The 25,980-nt window shown below is 45.2% G+C and overlaps 2 protein-coding genes across 2 annotated transcripts; one reads left to right on the top strand and one right to left on the bottom strand.

Moving 5' to 3' along the window:
* Positions 1-289: 289 nt before the first annotated feature.
* On the top strand, positions 290-25,208 carry ift140 (intraflagellar transport 140 homolog (Chlamydomonas)). Its single transcript, XM_076034456.1, has 29 exons — positions 290-1,104; positions 1,195-1,416; positions 1,747-1,868; positions 1,978-2,108; positions 2,191-2,366; positions 2,462-2,553; positions 2,643-2,749; positions 3,000-3,139; positions 3,223-3,426; positions 4,043-4,115; positions 4,203-4,294; positions 4,379-4,506; positions 4,607-4,724; positions 4,828-4,949; positions 6,042-6,177; positions 6,703-6,834; positions 8,444-8,682; positions 20,518-20,695; positions 21,474-21,664; positions 21,753-21,848; positions 21,952-22,084; positions 22,513-22,656; positions 22,897-23,025; positions 23,147-23,329; positions 23,429-23,632; positions 23,726-23,938; positions 24,260-24,426; positions 24,533-24,674; positions 24,812-25,208. Exons 1-29 carry the CDS (start codon positions 922-924, stop codon positions 24,989-24,991), a joined length of 4,377 nt encoding a protein of 1,458 aa, XP_075890571.1. The 5' UTR covers positions 290-921; the 3' UTR covers positions 24,992-25,208.
* Positions 11,262-19,102, bottom strand: tmem204 (transmembrane protein 204; the record flags this gene model as incomplete). The annotated part of the gene is made up of 3 exons (XM_076035538.1): positions 11,262-12,775; positions 17,714-17,869; positions 18,490-19,102. Coding segments are annotated over 3 exons (1,011 nt in total), but the record flags the coding sequence as incomplete, so codon positions are not given.
* Positions 25,209-25,980: the final 772 nt, after the last annotated feature.

The raw sequence follows: 25,980 nt of genomic DNA, 5'->3' as shown, positions 1-25,980 counted from the left end.
AACACATTGGTCATTTAAATTAGAAATAAACTGTCATGTTTGTTTGTGTGTGAGTGAGAGAGAGATTTTAAATAAAGTAACAGTGAAGATTTGTATTTTTCATACTAAATGTGATTGCACAGTTGTGTTCCCTTGCGTGTTTTGTAAACACCAGTAATTTTCCAAATTGAACAGAATGCTGCCACAAAAGACAATATACTCAAGTAGGGCAGCGATAAAATGAGAAACGTATATAAAGGGATACCGATGTACTGTGACATGCCCAACAAGACTACAAGAAGAGGAACGTCGTGTCGGCATTAAGCCTACTTCGACAGTTCGGCTCTACTCGTTGTTTTCCGTAAATCCCCCTGCTCTCTGCCTCGCCTCCCGAGTTGTCAGGGGCAACTAACTGCCAACGACGCTTTGATCACACAGGGAGCTTCACGAAACACACGCTGAAAGTTGCGGGCAGCGCTGCTAGTTTGTTGCCGGGGCTGAACAACCACGTCGGCGTTAACCCGAAGACAGCGGGTCAGTCCTCCGATGAATCCAACAGAACGGTTCACTTCATTCTACAGTCACGGTCGCGAGCGATGAGTGCTAGCTTCGGCTAGCTCAGCTAACATTAGCAGCTAAAGCTAAATGCTGTGGTCATGACACCGGGTGTTGCTACGCTTCCAGCATTAATGGTTGTGTGTAGCTCTAACACTTACGATATATTAATATTTAAGTCCATGTTCTGCTTGAGTGCTCAATAGAAAATTGGTCAAGGCGGCGAACATGACATTAGCGTTACATCAAATTATAACCCATTCCGCTGCTAAATCAATGTGTTCATTATGCAGACAGTCGCTTTTAAGAGAGATAGCTCCTGATGCCAGGGAGTACTCACAGGTTGTACTTTTTTAAAACTGGGCTCCACCCTTCTGCCATGTTGTGATGCCTGTCACTCGCACAGGGCAGGGGCAGGGGGACATGGCGGTGTATTTTGACCACCGCATCGAGGCCCCTGAAAGCAGCGGTGCGCCCTCTCAGCTGACCTGGCACCCGGCTCTCCCTCTTCTGGCTGTGGCCTCCAGCAGCCGCACAGGTGGAGGCAATGTGGACGTCTACCTGCAGCAGGTAAATGATAAATATATGCTTGTGCACGAACAGCATCATGTGCAACATGCTCATCAAGGTGTGCAAACTTCCACCTTTGTCATCATGCAGGGAGAGCATGTGGAGAGCTGCCACATAGAGCGTCCTCACCAGCCCACGGTGCTGTGCTGGCATCCCACTAAGCCAGTGCTGGTGCTGGGCTGGGAGAATGGCGATGCGCTGCTGCTGACACATCCGTCTGGAGATCAGACCGCTCTTTCCAGCACGCACTCAGTCTGCATTACACTGCTGGAGTGGAGTAGCTCCGGGAGCCGCCTGGTTACAGGTGATCAGGTGAGTGTTGAACCTGAGTAGCGTTTTTCTTTTCTTTTGGCTGTTTCGTTCAGGGGTCGCCGCAGTAAATCATCTGTCTCCATCTAACCTTATCCTCTGAATCCTCTTGTCTCACATCAACAAGTATGTGATGTATGTTATATTAAAGTGCAGATGCCTACACTGCCTTCATACTGTCTTCTAGGGACACTGAAAACTAAAGCGTTTTTCGCAAAACAAAACAAAAATAAAGACATCAGCGTCCACAAAATAGATAACTCTATTTGCAGGTTTACTCTGATTGCTTTCAAACTTTTTATGAACCTAATAAGTTCATTTTTCTACATGCAGAATGGAACGCTTGTCGTATGGAAGATGGATGCCCGCGGGAGGCTACAGGGAAACTATCTTGTCAAGCACGAGTATGGCAAACCTCTCACCTGCTGCATCTTCCGGCCTGCCTCACCTGGGGAGTAAGTTTTTAGAATGCATTGATCACTTTGTCATTTTCTTGGTGAGTTGACAGAAATCCTTGATTTGCGTGGTCCCTGTCCTAATGGCTGGGGCTGACTTAAATTTCAGTGACGTTGCAAAGCTTGCCCGAGCATCAGTCAGTGGGGACGAGGCCGCTTTGGACATGTTCAGCTGGAAAGGAGCACCCCTGAAAATGGGTCCGCAGGAAGGACTGGCATTCTACATCAGCACTGCAGATGGTAGGAGGAGAACTGGACAATCTGTTTTTTGTTGATCCACTGCTTTTTTTTTAACCTTTACCTCTGTGCATCACGTATGTAGGTAAGGTCCACTGTGTGGACGAGCACTGCAAGACAAACATGCTTTTCACTGTGGAGGGTGCAATCAAGAAGCTGATCTTCCTTGAGAAAAGAGAGGCGCTGGCTGTCATCACCGATAACCTGATGCTGTCGCAGTACAGTCTCGGGCCTGAAGGTGGAGCTCAGGAATTTATGAAGGTAGCATAAAATGATCACAATGGATGCTATACCTCTTGCTTATCATAACAAGAATATCATAATTTGCATTTTTTTCCTGCTCCTTATTTCAACAGGTCAAGTTGAGCAGCAAGTCGGGGCAGAATGTCGACATTGTGTGGACAGAAAGCGGCTTGCTAATAACAGCGACTGGAGAACAAGTGGTCAGGTTGGTGTGCTCACTCCACTAGTTATAACTGCAGTTGCCTGTTTGACTCATGTTCATCGGGAGCTTTTATCATCCCATTTTTATTTTAGGCTTTGGGACCTGGAGCGGGATGACAATTATGTTTTACCCCTGGATGAGAGTCTGGGCTTTGAGAAAGGCGAGATCGTCAACTGTGTCTCATACTGTGCAGCAAAAGGTTAGCCTTAGCTCATCAGTCGCTCATTTCCATATGCAGTCTCTCATACTTAAAAAATATGTAGCAACACTCATGCTAGATCGGTCATACAAGCAAATGTTGCATTAAAGTAGTTGTTCCACAGAGTGAAAAGTGTAAAACATAACTTTTAAATCTCAGTTTTACTTCTGTTTGTCATTTTTAAGGACAATTTAACCTCTTCACCTCGCGGCTATGAAAACATTCTGTGAATGCATTTTCTGTATTTCAGACACATTGGCAGCAGGCACCAGCCAAGGGCGCATAGCAGTGTGGAGGATGGTGCACGGAGGTGGGAGCAGAGGTGACGCCAAGGTCCAGTGGAAGCTGCAGACACCCACAGAAATCGGAGGAAACGTCGTTCAGCTGCAGGTACGGCGACGCTGCCAGAATCTGCAGCAGCGTCAGAACAATAACCACCGTTGACTCTGGAGCCGCTCGGCCTTGTGTTTCAGTGGGGCTCCAGCCTGAACCTGCTGGGAGCCAACAACTCAGACACCGTGCTCATCCTGTCCGAGCACGTCATGTCAGCCCACTACGGCCAGCAGGTGGCAGCAGTGCAGCTCACCCCAAAGCAGCTGAGCGTCACTCAGTTCTCCTCAGGAGCACATCTGGCTCTGCAGTCTGACATACACGTCAAGGGAGTGTGCGCTACCAAGGTGGGTGTGGTCGATGTGGCTCTAATTTCACGTCTGGGTCACTTTTCACTTTGTTCTGAAGCTGATGACTCGTTCAAGATCTTTTTTTTTTTTATCTTTCTGTTTTGCATTTCAACTGCATTGTTGTAAAATGGTAGAGGCTCCTTCAGCTCTTTTCCTCATTACCTTAAATCACTGTGGATCATTATTCTTCTACTTTTTTGAGCCACAGCACATTTTGTGCATTGAAAAAAATGCCATGGCGCACCGCCAACTAAACATATTAAAAATTGACACCCTCTGTCAAACAGGGCCGTGTGAAATAACAGTAACACGCAAGCAATATTTTGCGCCTGTTGCCAGGCAGAACAGAACAAGAATATTGGCTCTGCTTGCTGAGTTGGTTTTGTTCTCTCTGCAAGTGAACGGCTCCACTATTCCAATAGAATCCTGCCGGGAACACTTCTGCTACCTGATCTCAACCTGATGCTATTTTTTCTCAGAATGTGATTGTTGTGTTAACTTATGTCCGAACAGAACTTAACTAAAATCCCCAATCAATCCGGATGTGAAACTGTGCTCACTGACTTGAGAATCAGAAAACAAATCATGTACCTCTGCTTCCTCAACCCTCTAGGACTCGGTGGCGGTGTGGAGTGGGAAGCAGATAACTGTCTACGAGCTTGCAGGAACTTCTCTGCACAGTATAGGTGAAACACTCGAGGACACTTTACCACCTTTATCCCTGTGGCACTTCCAAACCCCTCTCTGATTCTCCAGACTCTCTGACTCTCCAGGCTCATTTCCCTGTGACTCTCATATTGTGGCCGCGCACGGCGAGAACCTCTACACTGTGGAACCGAACAGGGTCCAGATTCGCACGCAGCAGGTTCACGCTCGTTCTGTGCATTGTCTCTTATAGATCCCCGGTCTTGTGTTTGACATTTCACAATGTGTGTTTTTTTTTTTTTAGGGAACGGTGAAGCAGCTGCTGACCTTTTCCAAGGCCGAAGGAAACCCTGTGCTTCTCAGTGTGTGTCAGTCGTATCTGGTGGTGGGCACGGACACAGCGCACGTCAGAGTCTTTGACCTCTCCAGAAGGTGTGAACGGCAGTTAGAAGAAGGCCAATTAAACTTTACGTTGCATGAATCGTTTGTGATTTCGCTGTTCAATCTCTGTCCAATGACGTTGTGTTTCAAGAGATGCCAAAGCTCACTGCAGTGCGAAAAACTTGAGCGACCAGATTGCCAATCTGGGAGCCCTGAGGTCAGTCAGATGTAACGCCACTGGCAGCCAAGTCAGCATTCTGATCTCTCAGGTACACAGACAGACACACGTTCAAAATGTTTTTTTTTTCTGAAAGTGGCTCGGGTCCGTATATGCTTTTTCGCCAGAAACCTTGACGTCCTCGTTTCCTTCAGGTTAACGGACGTCCTGATCACAAAGTGTTCTTTTACGACGTGGAGATGGACACCGTCACGCACTTTGACTTCTTCACAGGAAGGCCCTCCAGTGGGATCTCACAGCCAGAGGAAAGTGAGAGGTAGATAAAGTTTGTTATTTGTAGAAGGGATTGTACTGTTAAAGTGTGAACATGGTTGTGTGAGTCATCAGACACAGCCGATCTCAGATATCACAGAACCTGCACTGACAATTGCACGTGGAAACATTTGTTCTGGGTGCTTTTTTAAATTAAAAATGTAGATTTAAATCTGCATCACTAGTCTGTCTGTCAACTCTCCAGACATGACAATGGTCACTTGAACCATTTTGCTTGATTTCCTTTTCAGAAAATGCTAGCTAAAAAAAACAAAAACAATCCTAGTGCTGGAAATCAGCCCTTTGTGATGCGTCCCCCAGCCTCTGAGAGCGACTTACGGCTGACTAACACTACCAGTCAAAAGTTTGTACACACCTTCTCATACAACATACATACATACGTTCTACACTGCTGATAGATACTGAAGACATCAAATATATGAACAAGAGATATGTAAATATGCAGCAAAAAAAATAAATTGAAATACACTTTTCATGAAAGGTGGCTATTTTGGAGAATTTGAATATAAAACGTGTTTAATTTATTGCCTTCAGTGAGAAACTGCAATGTCAATAGTCATGAGAATGAAAGAAAAGACATGCAATTCATAGGGTGTCCAAACCTACTGATGTATTTCTGTCCCTTTCCGAACAGGTCCACTGCTCTTTGCTTCTTGCTAAAACTAATGCTTTTGCTGGAGGCTATAAACAAAGTCTTTTTTGTGCAGTTCTGTGAACAATAAACATCTGAAATTATGCATAATGGACATTAAAAAACAATACCCTTTGTAATGTTTTCTTGAAAAAGCTGCTGAACTGCCCGCAAGAAATCTGCTATGTGCAATTCTGCCTCCAGCACACTGGAACTTTAATGAGTAAATCAAAAGGGTTGTAGTTTTCTCTTTATTCCATGAGTTTCCAGAACTGACCTCTTTGAGCCGCTAACCACTGATCTCTTGCAGCTGCCGCTCTTACCTCTGACGCAGGCCCCTCTTCAGGGTGCTGCAGCATCGCCCCCGAAGACGCGTTTCTGCATCCGCACAACGTAGCGGTTCCGCCTCTGGTCGTCTCATGAACGCAAACTTTTGTTTTCCAGGCAGCAGTTCGAAGGGACGGAGCTAAGCGGCCGCTGCCCGCTGTCTCACTTCTGGGACGAGAGCGAACCTCGTCTCTTTGTCTGCGAGACGGTGCCCATCAGCTCCGAAGCCTCGTCCAGTAGATTCTTAGACATGGCGAGTACTGCTGACCCCTTCACTGACACGTAGGCAGCGTCCTCTACAGCTTAGAGCAGTGCTTCTCAACTGGTGGAGTCTCAGGAAGCCACATTTTTTTTTGTTACCTTATCATAAAGTCACAACCCCAAATTTATTCCACAGCACTCAAATTAATTAATAAAATTTTTTTTTTTTAATTTTTTCCTTTTTTCTTTTATTTATTTTTCTTTTTCTTACTTTTTCTTTTTTCTTTTTCAAATCTTCACAAAAGAAAAAAGAGGAAAAAAAAAACACTCACATTTATTCCACAAAAATAGAAACTTTCTTTCATGTCTAGTCATTTCATTATTGAAATTGTTAAATTGAATTGTGTGTGCTGCAAAATAAATGCCCAACATTTTCTCTATAAATATATATATTTGTATATTTTAAAATGCAACAAACTGCCATCGAGGCCGCGACCCAGTTCAAGCAGCTCTGCGACCCACCAGTCTTCGAGTCAACACATTTCTGACACTGCGCTGCTTCTCTCTCCCTGCTCAGACCGACGTGTCTGTGGTGACTCTCTTCTGCACGCAAGAACACGGCCTCCTCCTGCAGGACTGCTTCCCCAAACCTTCGGGCCTGCAGGCGCTCCTCGCTCTGGATGTTCCCTACTACTACTTCAGCTGCAAGGTAACCGGGGGGAATCTGCGCCGGCGCCGTTCTGCAAGTTCCTGCTGGCTCTCCTTCGGCCGTGTGTGTTTTTCATCACTGCTCTCGTGTGCTTGGTCTTAAAACTCACCCAGCTGTTATTTCGGAGGGGGAGTTTCTTTCGACCGGAAGTAAGTGACTGTCCCCTGCTCGGAAAGCCTCAGTGTTCTGGTCACCCAGCTTCTGACAGCTGTGCCTTGTGTTGCATCAAACGACAAAAAAAAAAACCCAAGCAGCATCACAAGTGCATCCCTTAACGATCCCCAGTCCCACTGTACTGTACCGTACTGTGCTGTTTCCCGCTAATGTACACGTAGCTCCTTCCACACACAGCCCCCACAGTATTTGTGATAAGAGGGTCCCACAGAGGCGGCATTCTGCCGATCTAAATGTGTAACTGCAGAGCCTGACGTGTGACACACATCCTGCACGACGGAGCGCATCCTGCAGCCGTCTTGCCAGCGTGAAGCAAATATCCAGTGTCTCCGCACGTGACGCTGCACTTCATCCTCCGCTGACAAATTTCAATGTTTCCCCAACTGGGAGTCGATGTCCTGGTGTGTTTCTGTCATCTCGACTCGTTGAGGAAATCACACGTCACCAAAAATCTCAAAAGTGAAAAAGGGATGAGGGATGTGAGCTCCCAAATTACTGTCACTGGAGGAGGTTGAATTGCCAAAGTTTCACAAGATGCCTCTCTGCTTTTTTTTTTTTTTTTTTTTTCGTAGTTGTTATAGACATATAAGGATTAAAAATCCCACATTTAAGATCCAGTGTAAAAGGGGCCGATATTTCCTGCCATGTTCCTCATAACTTTAATGGTATCATGTAAAAAGACCTTGACACACTGGATGTTTTCCCATCTGAATCATTTCGATAAAGGCAAGTACACTTACTGGTAATACTACCAGGTACCTAATAGAGTCACTGGTGAGTAAATGTATTTGAGTGTACTCATCAGTCACTACACTCTATTGGGAGACACTAACCTGCAGACCTTGGCTTTGACCAGTGGTTATGTGTGTTACTCTTCTGACCTCTGACACCAACAAAGCATTTTCCTCCACACTAAATGGCTGATTGGATGTTTGTGAAAACAGCCAATTGCACATTGTACCTAATAAATTGCCCAGTGATCAGACGTAAATATATATACGGAGCGCAAATACGAAAAAGTGAAATGAGAAAAACTTAACTTCATTTTCATTCGCAGCGAATGAGTCATCCAGCCACATCTCTCCAACAGCAACAAACCAGCTCAGTAGCTGCATCGCACAGTATAGAAAGTTCTTTGACAAATGAGATGCGAATCCTCAAAAAAACAATGTTAAACTCAACATGTAGAGTAAAGTGGAGTCAGACAAGGGAGCCGCTGCTCTGTTTTCTGAGACAAACTTTTTTAACTGTTAAATTCACACAAATTCCCATTGAGGCTTGTGTGAAGAGTTTTAATCTGAACATTTCGCATCCAAACGTCTCTCATTCTCACGTTGTTTGTGTCTCTCACATCCCGCCTCTGAAGGCTTCGACCATCTAAAATGCGCTCCCTTCATTTATCTGCCTCCTAACCGTCCGTCTGTCTGGTCCTCAGCCCGGCGAGACGGACACGGGGACGCCGGACGCCGCTCCGACGGCGTCTCCACGGCAGGCGGAGCCGGCGAGGAGTTCTGCCGGGCAACTGCCGCACATGGTGTCCAGACGAGCGCTGCGGGACTTTGTGGGCCTGGAGAAGTGCGAGAGGGCCACCCGCGACGCCATGCTCAACTTCAGCTTCTACCTGACCATCGGCGACATGGACGAGGCCTTCAAGGCCATCAAGCTCATCAAGAGGTAAGCCGGCGGGCGGTACGTGCGCACGGCCGCGGGGGCGAGGACGGACGTGCAGGACGGCACGTCTGTCCTCGGCCCGCCGGCCGGTGCCACCAGTCGTCCTCGCCATCCCACACACACGGCCGCCGCAGTTCAAAGGCTGTGCCGAGTCCGCAGGGATGGCATTGTTGCTGCAGCCTTGACACTTCTCAGAATTCCCCACAATGCACTGGAGAGGGAGGGTTGCAGCTCATGACTGACAATACAGCAGTGTTGCCATTTTTATTTCATTAATTCTTTTTTTCATTCAAGTGTTTTTTTTTGTTGTTTTTTTTTGCCTTTTCTTCTCAATTCAGATGTGTTAGATACATAGATACATTTAAATGTGTTTTAGCTGAATGAGCACAAGAAAACCAATTTTTCAAACTAACACGATCTATCTAACATCTAATCTTTGTAGGTTTTAGACTGTTGACAAAAAAAGAGTATTTTCATTTTGTCTTATTTATTTAAAAAAGTAAATGATAACATAATTAAAATATACTGTGTATAATTAAAGAAAAAAAAACACCGTCTGATCAAAATCTGGACATCCTAGAGTGGTACATCCAGCAGCCAAAACACTCGTCTTGCTTTTGTATATACACATCTTTTGGGGGGAAAAAAAGAGAAAAGGCCCAGAAAGACAAAAAAAATAAAAAAATAAAAAAATCAGACTCTGGAACCCAGTTAATAACGTTGTCTGAATCAAATTTAGATCCAACAGACCTCGACGCCACAACCTCTGTTTGTTTATGTCAGGACATGAAATAGAAATTTAAACACAGGATGTGATTAAGGACCTTTTCTGTCTGCGCTCAGGGAAGGAACTCTTCACTCTGTATATACGCCACTGTTTCTGTTAGCGCATGGGCGTGTTCTGAGGGGATGTACGTTTCTAAACACACTGTGACACACACACACACACACACACACACACACAGACACACACACAAGAAAAGTACCCATCTTATTCTTGGAATCATTGAATCAGGTCATTATAAGGGTGTGCGTGTGTGTGTGTGTGTGTGTGTTTGTGTTGTGTGATCGCTGATCATGTGTGATCCAGGTCTCACAGTCTGGACCTTGCTGAGGTTTTTACTCCTGCACGTACCCATTTGTGCAAAACAAACCTTCTGCTTCTCGTCTCGTCCGCCGGACATTTCAAAGAATTTAACAGCCTCGATGACAGCTTTACTAAGTTCCTCACCGATGGCTATTTTTACTGCACAGGGTTTTTTTCTTTCTTTCTTTTTTAGATGGTTATTGTGTTCGATTCGCGCATATCACTCGCCACAGGAATACGCGCTTCCTGCGGCTTGCGGTGAACCTGCATCTGCAGGGACTTTTCTCTCCGGCGCACGTCGCTCACTTCACAAAGGTTCACGTACTCATGACCCGCTTTTGACGGCGAGCTCGTCGTAAATCAGAGGTCACGGCGCGCGACTGGAAAACGCAGGGCCCAGACCCAGAGGAGCAGCGCAGCCTTGTCACCAATGTGTAGGTGAGCCGCTTCCTGCGCGGAGCCGACAGAAAGATGGAAGCTGTGCTTATTTTAAACTGATATTTTCAGCATGAAAGCCCCCTCCCCGCCTGCCGGAGGGGACTGTCAGATACAGGGTGGAATGTCTTTATACAGTGCAGTCTGTTGGACTTCCTTTCATTCACGCCGTCCTTGACTGTGGCAGATATGCCGCAGGGTTATCAGCCGATGCAAGTCCCGTCTCACCGTCCTCCGCCGTCGCCGTCGACATGTAGAGGGAGGGAGGTGGAGGAGGGAGGGGATCAACCTGCGGACGTATCGGGAGATGGACCAAGCCTCGCTGACCTTTGTTAGGTCCTTTTAATTGGCCTTGGTACATGTGGCCCGTGTGGCTCGAGTGCAAGTCATTTCTTCCAGTGCACTGATAAATAATGAATCTGGGAGTGTCTCAGGCTTTGGGCTGCACAATGGCTGGGTCATATGGTTGACAGCGCTGCCAGAAATGAGCAGCAGCAACGTTCAAGTAGTAGCATGTTAGCTGTCTTGCCGTTCATCATGCTGCACTTTATAAACTCCCTATTACTGTATAATTGAACTCAAATCCAAGTCAAATTTCCCCTTTAGAATGATACTTTCAGAATTACTTTTAAGAATGATAGTTTTAAAATTCAAAAATGTTAAATCCTTTGATTTTTTACAATTGTTTGTGGAGAATGCCCTCTGACACAGCACAGTGCCCCTGCCTGGTCTCACCTTCTCTCGAGGTTTGGCACATCTGCTCCATGTTTGGCCATACTCTCACCAAAGTTCTTTATATCTGTTATTTATACAATAACAGAATGATGACTGACTTTGCTCAAAAACACTTTGTTTCCCTTTTTACTTCACCAAGCTGAATTCTTTGCAAAAAATAGTATTGTATCACTTTCAGATACAACAACAGATACAACTAGAAAATATATTTATTTTAAGGTTTCTAAAAAAAAGAGAAAAAGAAAAAAAAAAGTTAGCCCTATGTGTGTAAAATCCACAAAGGCCAGCGGGTTCCTGGCAGAAGTACAATATGGTCACAACAATGTTACTGTTAATGTCAGCCTTTTTAATTATACAATTATATTAATTTAAGTATACATCATGTACCACAAGTTAACAGTTTCATACAGAAACATCAATAACAAAATGAACAACTGGATTTCTTTGTGTCATCCTACAATGCAGTACAGAAATGCAGAACATCACCACCAACTGAAATCCAAATCCAGTCCCAAATCCAAAAACATTGTTTAACAGGGAAGTTGAATTTTTGAGGGTTTTTTTCCCTACGAGGAAATAAAACCTAGAGTAAGAATATTCCCGACTGCCTTGTGGGTGGCGCTTGTTTTATTTTTTTCTAAATGGTGCTTTAAATTGGCTGCATTAAAGCAAAGAACATACACAAGTCACATCCCAGATCACACACTTCAATACATTGCACTTATTGTGCGACACACTAATGTCAACATGGTTATTGTTGTTGTCTGATTTTGCTGGTTTATACTTCGATCGGATAAATTACATTTTATCACACACAAATAAGACACACACTAGTTGATGCCTGATAAAAAAAATAAAAAAAAGTGTGCCACCATAGCTGGGAGTTTGTTAGCAAGTCATCGGTTATCTGGTGTTTAACGCCATCACAAGACTTTTGTTGAGTTCATGAAGAGATCAACATTTTTACCCTTTTGTGTGTTCATAATTGGTCGTTTTCATTTAACCAAATCTACTGTTGTTTACTCCATGTGAGCTCACCTGTTTATTTGCAACATACATAATTAGCTTTGATATGTATTATACTTGTAATATCATTTTAAAAGGATGTAAAATATGAGGTATTTTTTGTAATGACGATTTTAAGTATATTGGAGGCCATTTTTTTAAGTGCATATAAAACATTATAAGTCAAGTTCCAGCTTGATCTTCTTCTAAGCAGGTTGAGCCAAATCTCGCAGTCCCACTCCAGACAGTTCCTTAGCTACCTACTGGCTAGCCTAATCGTGAGTAAATGAGAAACTGTGTTAATATGTGTTGTAATGTTTACAGCTGCTTCTTGGAGAAAAAATTGGAACAAAGAACAACTGTATTTTTAGTGCATTTAGCAGCAACTAATTTTAATGTCTCATGTGTTATGCTGTGGAAATATACTTTTATAGTTGTAGTACATGATAGTTCAGTTGCATTGAAACTCCTGGAAAATCCCTCTCTCAGCACACTGGAGGCTCTGAGATAGAACAAGACATCCGTGTTTGATAGTCCTTTGAGTTGTGTGCCTCTGACATCCCATTGGCCAGCGTGGTGCAGTCCCATTGGTTCAACAAGGCGACTCCACATAGTCATTGTCAAGGCGTGGGAAAGGTGACGCCAGTGAGCGGCTGATGAATATAACCTGTGGCGCGAGACAGTCATCGCGGCGGTGTAGAATGTTCCAGATGAGCATGGCCGCCGCCATGGTGGCCAGCAGGCAAGCCGCAATGTCCACGTAGCAGGAGTAGGACAGGTGTGTGTAGGGCCCAATCCTGTAGAAGGTCACCAGCCCGATAACCAGGACAAAACCTGGATGGGAGCACAGAGAAGCAAAAGGTTACATGAGAATATGATATCCACTTTGTTTTTGCCTGATAAGCAGAGAAAAGCAAAACAAAACTTTAGCGTTAGCAGGAGGCTAAACTAACTTAGCTGTAAACAGAGGACTAAATATGCTGTTTTGAATAGTTTTTTCAGGCATCCTGGATTGACATAAAGATAAGAAAAAATCAGACGCAGCACATTAGCTAATGTTAGCTAGTACTGGTCATAGTTTATAATGCTCTTAGATCAGTGTGTTAGCATGCTGAGGCACCTGTAAATGTTGCTGTAAATACATTAATTTGCTGTTGGATTTTTTTGCAGCAAATTGGCATAAAATTCAAAGAATGACTTTATAGTCATCAAGCTGTTGTTGAAAATCCTGTGGTTAACATGAGTGGCTAGAATCTTAGAATGCAGCAGTCAACATACTGTATTAAGCTCATCACTGAATTTCAAGACAGTGGGTCACTTAAACTCAAAAGGCTCAAAGAATTCATTGTTTCCGAAAACAAAGCAAGAAGGAAAGAAACGTTGCACAACAAATTGGAACAAAGACAAAAATAGAGTTCAAGACTATTGATGGAAGGATGAATGTAAGGATGGATGCAGTAATCAGCAAAGCCAGTGCAGGAAAAGTAAACCCCCTGAAGTAGCTGGAAAACACTTTCTTCACTCTGTTTACAAACCCTACATGTCAGATTTAATGCTTCCTTCACAATGTGCAGTAGGTCTGCAGCACTGCAGCCTTTGAGTGGCTTTTTGAAACCCTCTAGTGTTGTTTTTAACCAGTCCAGCAGGAGCTCTTTGTCTCTTTGACTTCGGAAACCTGTTTCCCTCTAGGAAGAACTTCTGAGATTCTGCGATCAAAGTTGTGAATAAAGTGAAAATAGCGGAGCTCAGAAAAAGCCTCTGAGACGTTTTTATCTCCGGGTGTCTTTGATTGGTAAGTCACGCGAGGAGGAAATCCAGCATGTGGAGACGGAGAGCCTCACCCTCAGGTTCCATGCTGTTTCTTTTGTCTGCTTTTCTGTTTAATGGACCTTCCAAACTTGCAGCCTTCATCGTTTACTTCAGGTCCCCTTGAAGGCCTAAATCAGACCTAAACCAGAGCTTTGCAGGTTCATTCTTCTCAATTTATCATTGAGCATTTTTTAACTCTAGAAATCCGGCGACTAAAATAATCTGTGGAAATGTGGACGTTGGTGCTCAAGGATGTGAATCAACAAGTTTCCTGCAATAGTTCCTCTGTATTTCTTTGTCAACCTCCTCAGCCATTGTCCCAACTTCTGATGTGGCCCGAGTGTCGTTGCATCATGCTTAAGAATGCAACTGTTTGCTCAATCTGTCCGTCTTGAACCTGCCAGTTTCCTTATCCAACAACGTGAAAAATCATGTCCGCGTCCAGCCTCCAAGCAGGCCCCGGTCTGTGTGAACCAACTTTTCTGGCATGGATTTATCAATGCGACTTCCTTCCCCTTCTTCCTCTTTCATCCTTCCTTCCTTCCCACAACTCCACGCCCCGAGGTTAATATAATTTGTCGGACGTTTGACATGATCTGTCACGGGAGGGAAAATCTAAACAAGTCTCAAGTGCAGGGCAAGCCTTGGAAACTCGTGTCTCTCTTTTGTTGAGGAAGGTCCAGGTTGTTCTTGAAAGGCAGATAACAATACTCTCAGCGGCCCGCCTGAGCACCTCTGACTAGACCTCATGACGGCTTGAGCCACGGTTCCCCTGGAGGATCTTTGAGTTCCACAGAAGTGATAAAGTGCATTTGTGTGAGACGCCAGAGATCATGGCTTTCACCACGTATACGAGATGTGCCTGGCTGATAAAACAAAAGTCCACGGCCACCTCCCGAGGTGAAATAAACCAATATTGTTTTTTATCAGCTAGGAGCTGCTTGCCAACGCTGCCGAGATTCCGCTGAATGGAACTGGATATTGTTATTCCGAGCAGAGCCTGCAATAACTGAGCGTTTTTTGGCACGTCCAAAAATGAAAACATTCCCGAGAAAAAGTGTGTTGGGTAAAAATATCTCCATTCATTCAGTGTTGAAGCCCATTCACAGCCTCAGGGGGGAACTGTAGCGTAGGAAAATGGCGAAAGGCTTCAGGACTACATGAACTCTGCTGCTGTAGGCTTTTTTTAGTGCTCTTCTGAAGAAGCTTTTTTTTTCGTAGGCTTCTCGTTTACAAATGTTCTTTGATGATATATCACTCTGATAGGTAGTTGTGATAAGCTGTATATATATTTTTTTAAATTTTGTTTGTAAATGGCTACATGGCCATTTATACTGGATAATATTATGTTATTATTATATTATTATTGTATTATCTCAAAGCACAATTTGATTTGAGTTCTCAAAAATATAAAAATATTGCAACATTGTAAATGGCATAATATAACATAATCCTTGAAAGTCTACAAAAAAAATGCACCACAAAGTAAAAATTGTCTCAGGGGTCTATACAGTCATTTATTTATTAATATGTAATATTCTACCAATCTATATTGTCATTTAAGACCATTGAAAATGCTCAAATAATAGTATACTAAAGGCTTTATATGCATTGGATGCAGAAAAAATAAACAACACAGAAATGGTTAAATGTTGAGATCTTTTCACAGTGACAGCAAAGATTTACAGGTTGACCTTGTTGCTTATGATAAGTAATGTTGCTGTCCACTGTACTTTATTGTACTTATTACATATTTTGCATCACCATTAAAACCAATTAGAAAGAGGCCAAACATTTAAGTCCTGGTTTGGTTTGATATTTGATAAACTGTTGATAGCACAACTTACTCAAAGCAGTGCCAATAATTGTAATCTTTTTAAAATGGCATGTTTCACTTCGCCCCAACTTTCAATTACTTTCAGTTCTTTGTTTTGTCTTGGCCAGTGTTTGAAATAGTTGGGTTTTATATTGTTGACCTGTAAAAACAGAAACATTGCTACTGCTGATAAGACTCGATCCTTCACAATTTCTGTTGATAAATATTTCATTATAACGAAAGTTCCAAGTGCAAGCTCTCTTGTTTTCTTTAGTTTTCTTTTGTCTGGTTGAAGAAGCGAAATCCAAAAGAAACCACAGCTGACAAACCACCAACGTGTTCGCTCCGTGTTTGCTGTCAGCAAGTGGGATGGCTCTGACCTCTTGGCAGATATTCTCCGGGGTATTCTGTTTTTGGAACGTCTCATTTTTCCAAGGTAAATTTCATCATCGCATCACTTATTACTCATCTGCCTTGTTGACAGTGCTTGGTCAGTGACTAAAAAAGCTCTTACTATTAAAAGATGGCAAGGAAATAGGTGTGTTCTCCTCAGACTCCGTCACTCTTGCCGCTGCTGAAACCAGCCGTGATTGTCCTACCGCTGTGATTTATGGGATTGGAAATCTGCTTGTTGGGCTTTGTCCCAATTAATTAGACTTATTGAGCTGAGCTTCTGCTGCAGTATAAGAAATTTATCCCAGCCTGCTGTCAAGCAGAACATCCTGTAGTTGAAGAGAACTCTTCAATTAGAGGATGAAAGTCAAGACAATCTACGACCTTCCTCCTGCTGTATTTTATTTACTGCGGCACATTTCATTTCCAAAACACAAAGCCGCCTGCCTCCAGTGTGCACACACAAAACAGTGAGCGTCCCCTGCTCAAGCTGTCTTTACCGTCCACCCTCCCCTCCCTCACTCCTTTCCCTTGTCCAGCTTCGGGGGTTTGCATAACAGGTAGTCACAGACGTTTCCTCGTCCTGAGCAGGGATATCCTGGCGCCTGGCAGTCGCTGCCTGGCTCGCTGCTACTCTGCCTCATGCTTTCTGGACTGGAACTAAATTTAGAGCCAGAGCCGACCCCCCTCCTCCCCCATCAACCCCCACCCTCTGTCCCCCCACCACCCTTTCCTCCACCATGCTGCTCCGCTGCCACCGTGGTTGCCCGTCAGCACCATGTGAGCAAGCACTCGCCTGCAAACACACTTCCCCAGTTGGGGCACTGGGACAGGCCATCCTCACCAGCCCTTAATGTGGCACCGTGTCATTGCAGTGTTTTCGTTACCATGACTCTAATTTCCTAACTGACGTATTTCCTCCGTGTTGGTCCCCTTTGATTATCTTTTTTTTTTTTGTTTGTTTTTTATTCTTTGTCTCTTAGTGCTAAAAAGGGAAAACTCTTTAGTTGCTATAAAGGTTCATTAAAACAGTCCAAATGGCAGAAACCTGTTTGGCTGCACTCATCTACATTTTTCCTTAGTTAGTCCTTGCTTTTGTGTCATGAAATGTTTTGCCACTTGTCCAGGTTCTTTTTGTTTATGGAACCACTAAACAAAGGCTCAGTTGCCTTTTCTTTGTGTCTCCAAACATTAACAGCCTCTTCCTGCAGACGTACACTTGGAGCTTTTTAACAGGCTCTTTATTTAAAGGCCCTGTGTGATGCAAAACCAGCCTGACCAGTGTTCTCTTACAATGAAGTGATTCTTCAATCTGCAATTGAACGCATCAGGAAGGCAAAAGGTTCTTCCTGTCCTCCTTTTGCTCACTCCAAAGTGTGTTGAAACACGCAGTTCTGAAACGTGGCTCTTTGTGATGTCACAAAGGGCACCAGTAACTTGCAGATACCTCAGACAGGCATTTGTTACGTTGTTTTTCTGCTTTAGAAAAACATGCAATGTCCAACAAAGCACCAGTTTTAACTAGAAGATGAAACCCAGCGTTAAAAGACTGAAAAACACATGAATGTTTTAGGTTTTTGTGTGATGAATAATCCGAGGCTGCTCCATCTGAGCCCAGGATGAACAATGAATCTTAGGACAGGTAGTACAGAGGACCTTCAGTGACAGTCACAGGGTTAGATGCTGCTGCCACCTGTTCCACAGAAGTGTCCAACACAGAACATGCAGACTGGGTACGAGTGCTCAATACTCACTGGCTAGCTGGAAGAGCGCCGCGATGGCCTCCTCCCACCACTGGGAATCTCGTGTGATGAAAGGCAGCTCCACCAGGCCGAGGAGGAAGATCAGCTGACCAGCAGTCAGGGCCACCGTCGCCATCAGGTTGCACGCCCGCATCATGTCAAACTGCACTTTGGGGGACCAGAAGCAAAGCAAGGGTGTCAGATTTTTTTTTTGGTCTGCACTGCAAACTGAATGCATTCGTCAAGCGTGCATGATCCACGTCGCAGTTGTGCCCTGCAGCATCTCTGCCCAGTTTTGGTAGGCAGCGCTGCCCTTTGTGCCAAGTTAAACCGGCCAATAGGACGGCAGCTTTCCACTCACTTGTTCTTGAATGAAATTTTCTCAATGGAGTTTAATTCAGCTGGGAATGATAAGCCTGGTGCACGGCAGACTGGGATGCTGCGCACAGCTGTCCAGAAATACGTGCAGACTTTTAAACGAAATATATCAAAACATATTACATTATTTTTGTGATTTGTCAGAATGCTTAAAATTAAGAAATGAGAATATTATTTTTTTTTAGCCGTAAATATCAGTGTTTAGCTGAGAGTGTTCACATCTAGTTTTTACATTTATAAAAAACAAAAACAAACTTGCAACCTTTAGTATGACTAAATCCGTGACACAACTAATAACAAATAACCGTCAACATGTTGCAGATGGGATGATAAATTAGTAAGTAGCACATTTTTATTCTGTTGCGCTTGACACCTTAACGACAAAAACCAAGCAAACCAGTGACACTTACATTTGACGGTGCTGCGTGACTCCTGGTAGCCTGCGTACTCGGAGCCCCATCCCAGGCTTTCGCAGTGCCTGTGCGGCCCCTGCACCTTCCTCCCGGCGGGGAGCTCATCCCGGGCCCTCTCGCCGCCCGCCGGGCACATCCTCCACAGCCCCACGCTGCGCTTGCGCCCGTCCTCCAGCGCCTGCAGGACCCAGCTGGGGGTGAACGCCGCCACGTTGTTGAGGACCAGCGACAGCAGGGCCACCACCACCGCCGCCGCCACCAGCCTCTGCACGGCCCTGCGACGGCCGAGCCCCGCCACCTCGCCTCCTCCCTCAGGACCGCCGTCGGCGTCCTGCCCGCCGCTGCTTGGCCTCTCCTCCGGCCCGCCGGCACCGGCGGCGCTCCTGGCCACCGCCTCCTCCAGCTGTTGGCAAATGCTGTCCCAGCCTTGGACGGAGGTGGAAGCCTCGCCGGCGCTCTTTTGGCTACTTTTGACTTGAGCTAAAGAACGTCTCCATTCATCCTCGGCGAGGGGGGGCTGCCATGGAAGCAGACCCTCAGCCCTCCTCCTCGGACTGCACGGCGGGTGTACCGGGGTTAATCCAGGTGGCACCTTGGTCCATTCCACTGGCTACGGCTGGCTGCAGCTCCACTCTTTCCCTTTTTTCGAATCCGAAAAATTCCTTTTCTAATCCTCGCTCCTTCGCTGCGCTGCTTCACTCTGTCTCTCTCTGTGTTTGCTCGCTCTCTCTTTTGCTTGTCCCTGCTTCTTCTTTCCGTCGCCTTTTTCTTCTGCCTCCTCACGTTTCCCTCGATGCAAAAGAATTTGCCTCTGCAACCAGAGACTTTTGAGGCCACCTCCTTCTGCAAACGCGCCTCTCCTCTCTTTGCCTCTCTCGCAGCTTTTCTCAGAAATCTGGAGGTCAGAGTTGAAGTGCGTGGAGGAGGGTTCGCTGCCGACCACAGTCTGAGACACGCCGCTGTAGCAGGCGTCAGGGCAGACAGCTCTATCTCTCTCTCTCTATCTCTCTCTCTCTCTCTCTCTCTCTCTCTCTCTCTCCGTCTCTCTCTCTCTCTCTCTCTCTCTCCCTCCCTGTAGTTCAAGCAAATATGTGTGTGTGTGTGTGTTGGCGTGCTTTTGTGAGAAAATGTCCAGCCGACCCCCCTCTTAGACGTCACTGTTGTGTATTCTTTTGTCTGGAGCCTGCGGGGCGTTCGCCAAAGTCCTCTCTCCCGTATGCAACAAACATTTTGGCCAGCAACAGGATGTGTTTCCTGAGAGGAAAAGAGGATGGGAAGAGGGGCCAAATGTAGACCTGTTCCTTCGCTTGTCTTTCCTTTTTAGGCTCTCTAGATCTCACCGCTGCGTGTGTGCACAAAGCCCTGGTTTCTCAGAACGTTTCACAGGGTCTCGCGTTGCGTTTTTTCAGGCCACTCTGCGCAGCATGATTTTGGAAACTGGTTTTCTCGTCGCCCTGCCTCGGTTCCCAGTCTTATAGCAGGGCCTCTAAAGATTTGGGGTATTTCCTGTTGCTTAACTTTAATAAACGCACAACATCTGTATCAGCCAAAGAGACGAACGGCGGACGAGCGGCGGTGGGGGGGATGCAAATAGACTCCAGATGGCTGTGGAATTCAATGTTTTGGGAGTGAAGCAAAAGAAAGAAGTGGGTAGAGGCACCGATCACGTCAGCAGTGTGGAGTGGAAACCCCAAAAGAATCAACTGAAAACCCAGTCTGACATTTTTAATCAAACATGAATTCCGACAAAAATGTTGGCAGTAAACAGTTTACAGTGTGAAAACAGAGATTACAGTAAAACTGGGATATTACCAATAAAAGTTCTTTGCATGTTGTAGTACAGCTAGTCACATTTTTATTCATAACATTAAAGCCATCACCTCTTTTAACCCTCCCTCCAGGAAAAGTTCACTCACTTCCACCTTCCACCTTCAATCATTTTATTGTGTTGAATAATAAAATACCAGTGCAGTGAGCAACACGTTGACCTTTGCGGGCACGTCGCTTGTCCCCCTCTCCCTGCAGCAAAGCAGTGTGGGAAAACATGGCACGGATGTGTGTGAAAACCCGCCGCCTGGATGTGGCACGCGTGTGCCTCGGGAATATGGGAAATGCCAGGGCAGCAAAAGCACTGAAGGAGGCGGAGGGAGAGCCCGAGCCGGAGGCCCAAGTAGCAATGCTGGCCGTTCAGCTGGGCATGCTGGTGAGACTCAGACACCATCGGACACTGTGGACATGTGTTGGTTTCTGCATGGCTTTTTGTTTCTGATTTAAATGCCCAGTATGTGACATTCAAAATTAAATTAAATTAAATTAAATTAAATTAGATAGATAGATGCTTGAGTGTTTTGAGCTGATGAAACAACACAAACAACAGTTGTACTTGTGTTTGCTCATGAAAAGCATTTCATATTTCCATACAGAGCAAGGAGGTGATCTTATTGTGCCGCCATGATTCTACAGTAAACATGGATCAACTTGCACTTGTCTTGACTTTACCTCAGTTTTACAGATCAGGCGGACACGAGATCTTGAGGCACTGAAGAATACAATAATTATCACCTTAAAGATCAGAATTCTGTGATTAGAATTCAGTAGTCCTGCCAGTCTGGTTGCAAATGATTCTTCTTCTGAAGCTATTATGACAGAGTTGCCATGGCAATGTATAATCTTTTACAGGTGTACTTTGTTTGCTATATGCTTATCTACCACTAGATGGTACTAAATCTTACACACTGAGCCTTTAAGATGTACTTCATCGACATTTTTTTAAAGGTTGCCTTGAATTTGGAAATATGATTCATATAACAGAGGTAAAAACTATTTCTACAGTCTGTGTTTTGTTCTTAAGTGTCACTGCCTTTCGTTTTCTTGTATACGACCTCTTGCGTGTTTGAGCACCACCCCTCACACAGGGACCTCGGGACTTTCCAAAAACCAAAGGCATCAGCCTCTCTGTCCCGTTTCCTGTCTTCCAACAGGAAGATGCAGAGAAGTTGTACAAGGGCTGTAAGCGCTACGACCTGCTCAACAACTTCTACCAGGCCTCTGGACAGTGGCAGCAGGCCCTGGAGACGGCAGAGAGCCGCGACCGCATCCATCTGCGCACCACCTACTACAATTACGCCAAGTACCTGGAGTCCATGGGTGAAAAGACTCACGCCCTCACATAGTAAGACAGACGCTAGTAGTGTAGGACAAGTTTGTGGGGCAAAGTTGACGTTATAGCACAGTTTGACACTCAGCTTGTCTTGTTGCAGCTATGAGAATTCAGACACGCACAGGGTTGAGGTGCCCAGGATGCTCCAAGATGACACAAAGTCCCTAGAAATCTATGTGAACAAGATGAAAGACAAGTATGTGGAGCCGCATTTATTACCATACTCTTATGTTCAACAACGTACAAGTTTAATTTGTAAGTGTCACACATTTCCTTTTTTTTTTTTTTTTTAAATCCAGGAACATCTACAAATGGTGGGCCCAGTACCTGGAGAGCCAGTCAGACATGGATTCAGCGCTGCATTTCTACGAGCGTGCCCAGGATTACCTGTCACTGGTTCGAGTCCACTGCTACATGGGGAACATTGACAAGGTAACAAACTGCTAAAAGTGCTTTTATTTTCTTCTACATTGTCCACTATACAGCTCAAACTGTGAGTTTTCTGACCAAACAAACCTTGTTTATTGTCGGTCGTAGACCACCAAAATGTATTTATTAAAACACGCTGTAAAAGGGCCACTTTAAAAACCAGAGGTCCCCGCGGACCTACCTGGCTGACACTGAGGGGTCTCGTATTTCTCATGTGGGGCATCTGGATAGAATTAAACAGAAAATAACTGAATCCCTACTTTGCTTTGGACACTTCGAACCTCCTTCAAGAAGGAGACACTGAAAATGTATTGCACGTTCATGTCATACTTTTTACCCTGAAATGTACATACAGTTTTAATACCACAAAACCCAGTCAATGAATTACTCATTAGCACTGATTATCTGTTGTTGCGTTTGTGTGACGGCAGGCGTCTGAGATCGCCAACGACACGGGTGACAGGGCGGCGTCCTACCACCTGGCCAGGCACTACGAGGGCCACGATGACATCAAGCAGGCCGTGCACTTCTACACACGGGCGCAGGCCTACAACAACGCCATTCGCCTCTGCAAGGTAAAGCTCTCAGTCACTGCACTGACTTGTTTACTGGGTTACAATCCCCCCTCCCCGACAGAAAATAATGTTTTCATTCGTTTTTGGATTTAGTAGCGTGTTTTGGTAAGAAATCAGGTCGTAAACAACATTAGTGAGATCTACATTCTGCCGATGCTACTGCTACTGACCTCCGACAATGTAAATTGAAGTGCTTGTTATTCCGTCTCAGTCCAGTGCATCCCTTACATTGCTTGACAGGAGAACAGCCTGGATGACCAGCTGATGAACTTGGCTCTGCTCAGTAACCCGGAGGACATGATGGAAGCTGCCTGCTACTACGAGGAGAAGGGAACCCACATGGACAGAGCGGTGGCGCTCTTCCACAAGGTAGCTCACCGGCTGCGACCTTCCAGCAAGCAACAAGCTGCCTCCAGTTCCATACGTTCAAAACCATTCCAGAAGGGGGCGACGTTGCATCATGTATGCCTTTTCCCCTCCTCCCCTCTAGGCTGGCTACTTTTCCAAAGCCCTGGAGCTGGCCTTTGCCACCCAGCAATTTGCTGCTCTCCAGCTGATTGCTGAGGACCTGAATGAAAACTCCGACCCCGCCCTCCTGGCACGCTGCTCTGACTTCTTCATCACCCACTCCCAGTACGATAAGGCTGTGGAGTTACTGGTGGCAGCCAAAAAGGTATTTTGTTGTCGGCAGCACTGCAAAATATCACATCCTGCAGGTGCTCTCATGTGTTTCTGCTTTGTTTTTTTTTCTGTGTGCTGTTCATGAACAAAGTACCATCAAGCGCTGGAGCTGTGCGTCACCCAGAACCTGACCATCACAGAGGGCCTGGCGGACAGAATGACCGTCACGGATTCAAAGGATTTGTCTGAACAGGCCAGGAAGGAGCTGCTGGAGAGCATCGCCGACTGCTGCATGCGTCAGGGCAACTATCACCTGGCCACCAAGAAATACACGCAGGCGGGAAACAAAGCCAAGGTAGTGCCAGTCTAATGCCAGCACGCAGGCAAAACTGCATCAAGACCAGCGTCATTTATCTGTGTTCTGCACGGTCTTCCTCCTCTTCCTCAGGCCATGAGGGCGCTGCTCAAATCGGGCGACACGGAGAAAATCATCTTCTTTGCCAACGTCTCTCGTCAGAAGGAGCTTTTCATCATGGCGGCCAACTACCTGCAGTCGCTAGACTGGCAGAAGAACCCCGAGATCCTCAAGACCATCATCGGCTTCTACACCAAAGGCAGGGCGCCAGAGCTGCTGGCTGGCTTCTATGAAGTCTGCGCTCAGGTACACGACACATGGGTTCCCGTCACTTTGTTAAATAATGCCGATGGTAATGAATAATGCTGATGGAACTGGATTGGATGCTTCTTCATTTTGGGCTGTGGGTATAAAACAGAACAAACAGCAAAACGGGTTGTAAAGAGAGAATATTTCTTCATCAGAGGTTTTTCTCACTTGTAGAATTTAAAGATGGAAGTGATCCTTGCCACATGTACCTATTTGTAATCCAGGAAAGTTTTTCTTGGAGAAAGTTATTTTAGAACGATCCTTTAATGTAGTACGTCTGCTAATGTACAAAGTGTCCTCCTCATTGTCGTTGTTTAGGTGGAGATTGACGATTACCAGAACTACGAAAAAGCCCTGGACGCTCTGTCCGAGGCGTTCAAGTGCATCTCAAAGGCAAAAGATTCTACTTCTGCCAAACAAGAAGCGAGACTGGCTGACCTGCAGCACAAAATCACCCTCATCAAGAAGTTTGTCCAAGCTCGCAGGTAAACAGCGCAAATCACACTTTTGTTGTGTTCTGTTTCTGAATGAATCCTGTCAGTTGCCTTGGAAGAGAGTCTGAGTCTTTACTCCCCCCTCCTCCTCCTGCAGGCTGTATGCTGAGGATGCAGGTGAGGCCGTGCGGCTGTGTGAGGCCTTACTGGACGAGCCAGAGTTGGACCCTGCTGTCAGGATTGGAGATGCATACGGCTTCGTGGTGGAACACCACTGCCAGCAAGGCAACTTCCAAGTGGTAAACACTGTTTTCATTTTTAAAAAATAAAAAAGTCACTCAACCGGAAGTTAGAAGGAAGTGGTGATGTCTGGTCGGACTTGTGTTTTTTTTATCATTATTATTATGATTATTGGTGTTTGTTCGTCTTTGTTCAGGCCTACCGTAAACTCGAGGAGCTCCAGAAGCTTCTGCCTGCTCAGAACATCAGGTACTACATCAGCCAAGCCAGCCTGGAGGCCTTGCAGAGAGAGATGGGTGTGCCCATACATCGCCAGGACAACAGGCTGGGTGGGAAGGAGGAGGATGAAGTGGAGGAGGACCTCAGTGTATCTTAAAACAATCTCACTCACTTTTTTACAGCAATATTTATATTTTTGCACACATTTGCCTGGTTAATTAATGATTAACAGCATTTTTATTGAAAAGACTGTCCAGTTGGTACGGCATTGTGGTCTGTGTCAGATTTATGGCTGAGGCCTGGTCCATGTGTACATGAGGATGACAAAAAAGGCAGTTGTTTATAGTTTTTTTTGTTTGTTTTTTAGTCCTCCTCTTTTAAAAAAAAAAAAAAAAAGTCCCAGTACATATGGACAGTATTCCAAAAATAATCCCGTCCACTTCCGCTCTATGTGTCGGCTGTTGATGTCACATGCATGCTAAACCAAGGAGTAGCGCTGTATGCACTAAGCATAAGGACACATTGGTCAGTTAGAAACATGGCGTGTCATGAGTGAACTGACAGTGAAGTTTGTGGTTTGGTGTTGACACAGAACATTGTGAGTTGACTCTTCTGAGCTCCTTTACCTCTGTTTTTGTCACCCTAAGAACCTGTTGGCGTGTGAATGCAATCGAAAAGTCTGTTTGTAAAAATGAAATATCTGCATGTGTGCTACAGACAATTTAAAGTTGCTCGTCATCCTGACCCGCTTATTTTTGGACTGCGGGAGGACGGCAGAGCATCTGGGCAGAACTGTGAGGTACTCAGAACCGACAAACATAAAGGGATAGTTCAGCGTTTTAGCCGTGATCCCCATAGTCATGTGAGTATTTGCAGTCCGTTTTCTGACGGGGACATTCAGCACGCTAATGAAAGGCAATATACCTATCTACCCATGACTATAGGGATTATAGCAGTAGGCCAATTTGCTAAAAGTTTAAAAAAAATATTGAACTATCCCTTTAAGCAGTCATCAACCTGCTACAGCAATACAAGCTCAGAAACATAAACTCATTAGGGTGAGAAAAGGTCCAAATTAAAAAGAAAAATATTAATTTGACCGGTGAGATATGAAGATATTCGTGTTAATTCTGAATGTGGAGGCTG

The sequence above is a fragment of the Nelusetta ayraudi genome, unplaced genomic scaffold (genome assembly GCF_046127955.1).
Source record: "Nelusetta ayraudi isolate G7.1 ecotype Tasmania unplaced genomic scaffold, CSIRO-AGI_Nayr_v1 ptg000042l, whole genome shotgun sequence".
In the NCBI taxonomy this organism is placed as follows: domain Eukaryota; kingdom Metazoa; phylum Chordata; class Actinopteri; order Tetraodontiformes; family Monacanthidae; genus Nelusetta; species Nelusetta ayraudi.
The sequence above is the reverse complement of the archived record's forward strand: the minus strand, read 5'-3'. Positions and strand labels throughout refer to the sequence as shown.

What these genes read in the sequence shown, in the direction of transcription:
- ift140 (XM_076034456.1), top strand. Translation starts at nt 922, where the DNA reads ATGCCTGTCACTCGCACAGGGCAGGGGCAGGGGGACATGGCGGTGTAT. An exon ending in ACTGGAGAACAAGTGGTCAG is followed by an intron (nt 2,554 to 2,642) that starts GTTGGTGTGCTC and finishes TTTTTATTTTAG; the next exon opens with GCTTTGGGACCTGGAGCGGG. An exon ending in CTCATACTGTGCAGCAAAAG is followed by an intron (nt 2,750 to 2,999) that starts GTTAGCCTTAGC and finishes TCTGTATTTCAG; the next exon opens with ACACATTGGCAGCAGGCACC.